Raw genomic sequence first — 5,020 nt, forward strand, 5'->3', positions numbered from 1 at the left:
ATGGCTATGTCTGTGAAGCATATGTACATTATTATAGTAACTCTTGGTGTTCTCTCATTTATATTTGGTGTTATTGCTGAAAATAAAAAGGTTTGTTAACTTCATCATGCTACTCGTTAATAATTTTGTCAATAGTTTATTATAGACCAAGATTTCAACAAATTGGAGTTTAACTTTTTGATCATCCCCTCATTTTCTCCCTTCAATTTATGTGAAAGTGAGGTTCCTTTTTTCTCTCTCGTTATTATTTGTAACATTGGTTTCCGGGCCAAATACGAATAACTCTGTATACCAAAGCTGGATGAATAAAAAGAAATCACCTCGTATTTTATTTTTTGGCCTCTGTTGGCAATTGAACTTGAGGTTCTCAATCCACTTTAGTGACCGCTGGTAATTCTAACGAGGATTTTTTTTGCATAGGGTGAAGATTGTAGTTGAGTGGGAGGTATTAATTGTATATGCTTGATGTTTTTCGATCTCATCAGTTGAGAGTAAGATTGCTATGTCCCCTAGAGATGCATCCAGAGCTACATAACATGTTCTTGAACTTAACCTGATAACCATAAGATAAACATGAACAAGTATAGTTTATGTTGCTCGGACTCCCCCAAAAATGCATTGTTTTGGGAGTTTCTGGCACGCAGTCAATGGGATTTTTGAAGAGTCCGAGCAACATAGTATGGAACTTTTTTTTCCCACTTTCCCTATTTGTGCTCTGTCTGATTGTTCTTTTGTTGCAGCCAGCAAATGGAACTGCAATACTAGGAAAAGGGGTTGTTATCTGTAAATATCGATCTGATCACACTGTTGCCCTGGGCTTATTGTCTGTTATCTTTCTTGCTGCATCTGCTGTGGCCGGCTTCTCGTCTTTGTTTTATCCATATAAGGGGAAGTCAATTCCTAAGGCTGTTCTGCTGAGAAGCACTAGTTTCGTTGTATTCCTCAATGTTGCTTTGTAAGTATATTTCTTAAATTCTGGCTCCGCCTCTCATTTTATGTTTTGTGTCTCAGTTGCCTCATATTAGCTCTTTAGTGATTTTGATGTCTACTAGTGAGCAGAAGAAGCAATTCTTGTCATTTTGGTTTACGTTATTTCAATTTTGTTTAACTTTGACTCATTTAGCTTTGATCTTCTGCTGGTAAAATAAAGGGGTACAACTGGTTTAGCAGCAGTGCTGTTGTTGTGGCCTATCATCAGTGAGCAACTTCATAGCATGCGGAACATACACCACCACAACTTGCAAACGGGGTGTCCAACTGCCAAGACTGGTCTTCTTGGTGGCGGTGCCTTCTTGTCTCTTGATTCTGCGCTTTTCTGGTTGGTTTGCTTGATGATATCTAATAATGCTCGGGACGATTACTTTGAAGAAACAGCAGCAGATCTTAGAGGCGGGGATGCAGTAAACTATGAAGAAGATGTAGTTATCAAGAGTGCCTAAGATGTAGTTTTGTCTTTCACTTGCTTGCTTCATTTCTGATGTTGCCACAATCAGGTGGTAAACTTGCCATGTACTTCAGGATTCAGAGGGCAACTTTTCAATTGATCTGTTTGAGCTGATGTTGTGTCTATTAACCAGCTAGGAAGTCAAAAGTGAATGCATAAGGTGGAAACACACAACTTTTATGACATAGTAACATAACAAATACTTACTTCTATTAAGAACGACAAATATTTTGAGGCGGATGGAGTATATATATTAATACTAATAGCTCACTATAATATAAATGTTATCTACACTACTGAGTACTGATGTAGTATACAACTTGAATCCAAAGTTGAGGTTCAACTTCCGCCACTCGCCCTAGAACCTGCTCCTCATCTGGTCCTCAGATGTACCACCCGAGCCCCAATCCAAACCACATTCAAGGTGTGGTGATGCTCAACTCATAGTAAAGCATCTTCTACCACAATTTCATCAACTATGAATTTAACATTGGGTGATGCTCGTTGGTATTGTTTCATATTATCCATAATTTCTCTACCCGACAGACAAAGGAGATGTTCATAATTCCAAGCGGAAATTTCCTCAAGTACAGGAGCAGACACTAATATAAGCCTCAGAAATTCCATTTCCACCTCACGACCACTAAACATACTCATATGTACTTTTTGAAGCAGCTTCACAGCACCACACAAGCTTGATTGGTTTTGTAAGTATTGTACAACAGGTTCCACAGCTTCACTTTTCATTCCCTAAAAGATTATCAGAAAGTGGTCAGATGACGAAACACTGTATAAAATGACCTTAATCAGAAATAGGAAAGAGTGATTACACATTCAATAGTCAAATTTTGTAATTTGGGGAAGCTTGTAATCAAGTAAATAACACCCGAAACATGTTTAATGCTTCTGAAGAACATTGCCCGAACACTGAAAGATTTGACATTGTTCAGAGCAGTCAGATGATTCTCCGGCAGACCTCCCATTGTTAAGTACTAGGAAAATATCAAAAATTAGTTAAAGATATAACGCAGATGCATCATTTAGTTATGTAGATAAGCATCAAACTTCACTAGACTATAACTAATTATATCACAAATGTCCTTTACCTCCAATAAATGACCACTTATATCCAGTTGCATTAGGCATGGCATGTGACAGAAGAACTTTGTAATATTGGAACAAACAGGAGATGCAACCATCGAAACTCGTGAATTGAGATGCACAATAAGTTTCTCGAGCATAGGGGCGTTCTTGAAGCAAATGGACTTTGAATTTCCTCTAAAGTCAAAGCATTTGAGATTAGGTGCATCAATTTCAAGGGTGTCAAAATTTGTGCACCATCTCAACGTCAATCTTTCAAGCAATGGGCATCTGAAAATAAGATTCCCAAGTATTGCTGGATCAAAAGTGGCAAAATGAAGGTCAAGATTAATAAGCTTCTCAAACCCTTTGAAACCGGGTGGAGGATGGAACGAGCATCGATCAACTTTCAGATGCCTTAGGTGATGGAACGTGAAAAAGTGAGAAGGTAAATGATATCTGTTGTTTAAGCTGTTTCCGCAAAGGGTGAATTCTTGAACATTTTTCTTTGACAAGAAAAGTATCCAGTGATCAATATCAGGATATATTGTCAAGTTAGAGCCCCCAAGACTAAACTTAAGTATTGGTCCTTTATGGAGTAATAGGACTTGGTAAATGATTGCCGTAGCTTGATTACATGCATACGTCACAAAAAATTGATAATCAAACTCAAGCTCTTGACGTGTAACCCATTTATACCTCCAGTCTCTTGACAAGATACTAGTCTTCACTGCATCTTTCAGAGGCAAGCACCCTAATATTCCATCCAGAACGTTACAAGGCAAATCACTAATTGTATCTACACTAGATCTCGTAGCAGTCCTCATGATCGAATACTTACAAGTTGCATACACTTCTGAAAGTTAAGATCAGGGAAGTTAAACCAATAGTATCAAGCAAATGCACTTTTCGACTTTCAAAGTAATCAATATTCTCAACAGAATTTCAACATCAAGATAACACATGCAAATATACAAAAATACATATTTCAACAACGTATGCATAGCCTTTGCATATGACTAATAATTCAATGTTTTTCATCTACATACAATTTTTCAACAATTTTCGTAATGGTATAAGAAATTGGAAGATTGTTGGAGGACCACAAACTTCAAGTTGAGAGAACATTGTTAGTGTCTACAAAAAAAAAAGAAGCCCAACAGTCACCCAAAAATTAAGTCCATCTAACCAACATGGGTTATGGTGCAGTGTAGGACTGCTTCACCGTTAACCAGACGATGAAAATCCTGTTGAGACCGTCACCCCTAAATGGGTCCTGCAGTGCACGATCCAGATTTAGTCGAGCTCCAGACACGGGTGGGAAACCAAAAAAAAAAAAAAGTCCATCTAACTAACTGAAATTTTATATAAGGACTTTCTTCCTCTCATTAGCCAGTGTTCCTCCGTTTAAATTTCTCAAAATAGTGATGAGAAGTTTATGAATCAAGTAAGTAAAGTGATAGTTTTCTAAATAGGGCAAATTAGAGAAGAATGACAACAAATATGACCAATTTCAATATGAATTAATCACAAATCCATTGTAAGCAGAAACAGGAGAGTTCCTATTGCTACACAAATTCCCCCAAAAGTAGAAGGGTTTAAAGGGTTTGTAATTGAAGTAGAAACTGCAAAGAGATGTAACATAAAACGAGAAGTTGATTGAAACTATAGAGTTACCTTTAGATGAAGAGTCCACCGGAGAGAGATCAAAACTGCCGGTTTTAATGGAAGTTGGCGACGTTTCACGTTTGGTGTTTATCTCCTCCCTTAATGCACGAAAAACGTTCAATACAAGGGCACGAAATCTGCTAGATGATAAATAGAAGTATTGTAGGATAATTATTTTTAGTGATCTAAAATAAAATATTTGTGTGGTTGTAAAAGGAGAATTTTAAAACTAAATTATTTCTAATTTCTAATTATATTAAAGTAACTTTTTTTTTAAACGGGCTAAAAAGAAAAGGGTATCAAAAAAATAGAGAAGTCACTTACCTTATTCGTGATATGTGGAAGTATCGACCTAATTTTATAGAGTCATTCGGTCAACAAACTAATAAAAGGAAAGTCTATCTTATTCTTCTCCCGTTCGGAACCCCTATTTTCTTGAAAATAACTTGTTCTGAAGGAGCATAATGAGACATTGTATTCGGGGATTTCAATTTGGATTAAATTATTTTATTTATGTATGTAGATACAATGTATTTTGCTACGTTTCGAAAAACAACACTATATTTTGCAAATAAGATATTTGTGTTTTGAAATTTGTGATCTAAAAAAATTTCGAGATATTTGTGTGGTTGTAAATCATTTCACTAAAAGTAAAAAGAGAATTTTAAAAAGTTAAATTATTTATAGTTATCACGAAGTAACATTATTCTCGGAGACAAATTAAAAAAAAGTGTGACATAAAATAAAATAGAGGAAGCACAATGAGACATTGTATTCGTGGATTTCAATTAGGATTAGATTTTTTTTAGATATATGTAAATAGAATGT

At 35.9% G+C, this 5,020-nt stretch overlaps 2 protein-coding genes across 2 annotated transcripts; one reads left to right on the forward strand and one right to left on the reverse strand.

Annotated features, from left to right (window-relative positions):
- Positions 1 to 1,510, forward strand: LOC102598535 (uncharacterized). The gene is made up of 3 exons (XM_006355185.2): positions 1 to 90; positions 741 to 955; positions 1,151 to 1,510. The coding sequence occupies exons 1-3, from the start codon at positions 1 to 3 to the stop codon at positions 1,437 to 1,439; spliced, it is 594 nt and encodes a 197-aa protein (XP_006355247.1). The 3' UTR covers positions 1,440 to 1,510.
- Positions 1,511 to 1,635: 125 nt separating this feature from the next.
- Positions 1,636 to 4,334, reverse strand: LOC102588926 (F-box/FBD/LRR-repeat protein At1g13570-like). Its single transcript, XM_006355161.2, has 4 exons — positions 4,202 to 4,334; positions 2,551 to 3,380; positions 2,275 to 2,436; positions 1,636 to 2,194 (listed from the first exon to the last, which is right to left on the reverse strand). The coding sequence occupies exons 2-4, from the start codon at positions 3,349 to 3,351 to the stop codon at positions 1,886 to 1,888; spliced, it is 1,272 nt and encodes a 423-aa protein (XP_006355223.1). The 5' UTR covers positions 3,352 to 3,380; positions 4,202 to 4,334; the 3' UTR covers positions 1,636 to 1,885.
- Between the last annotated feature and the right edge of the window lie 686 nt (positions 4,335 to 5,020).

Source organism: Solanum tuberosum, unplaced genomic scaffold (genome assembly GCF_000226075.1).
Source record: "Solanum tuberosum cultivar DM 1-3 516 R44 unplaced genomic scaffold, SolTub_3.0 scf00191, whole genome shotgun sequence".
Lineage (NCBI taxonomy): Eukaryota > Viridiplantae > Streptophyta > Magnoliopsida > Solanales > Solanaceae > Solanum > Solanum tuberosum.

What these genes read in the sequence shown, in the direction of transcription:
- LOC102588926 (XM_006355161.2), bottom strand. Translation starts at nt 3,351, where the DNA reads ATGAGGACTGCTACGAGATCTAGTGTAGATACAATTAGTGATTTGCCT. An exon ending in TAAGTGGTCATTTATTGGAG is followed by an intron (nt 2,437 to 2,550) that starts GTAAAGGACATT and finishes ATATTTTCCTAG; the next exon opens with TACTTAACAATGGGAGGTCT. An exon ending in AAAATTTGACTATTGAATGT is followed by an intron (nt 2,195 to 2,274) that starts GTAATCACTCTT and finishes ATAATCTTTTAG; the next exon opens with GGAATGAAAAGTGAAGCTGT.
- LOC102598535 (XM_006355185.2), top strand. Translation starts at nt 1, where the DNA reads ATGGCTATGTCTGTGAAGCATATGTACATTATTATAGTAACTCTTGGT. An exon ending in TTATTGCTGAAAATAAAAAG is followed by an intron (nt 91 to 740) that starts GTTTGTTAACTT and finishes CTTTTGTTGCAG; the next exon opens with CCAGCAAATGGAACTGCAAT. An exon ending in GTATTCCTCAATGTTGCTTT is followed by an intron (nt 956 to 1,150) that starts GTAAGTATATTT and finishes GGTAAAATAAAG; the next exon opens with GGGTACAACTGGTTTAGCAG.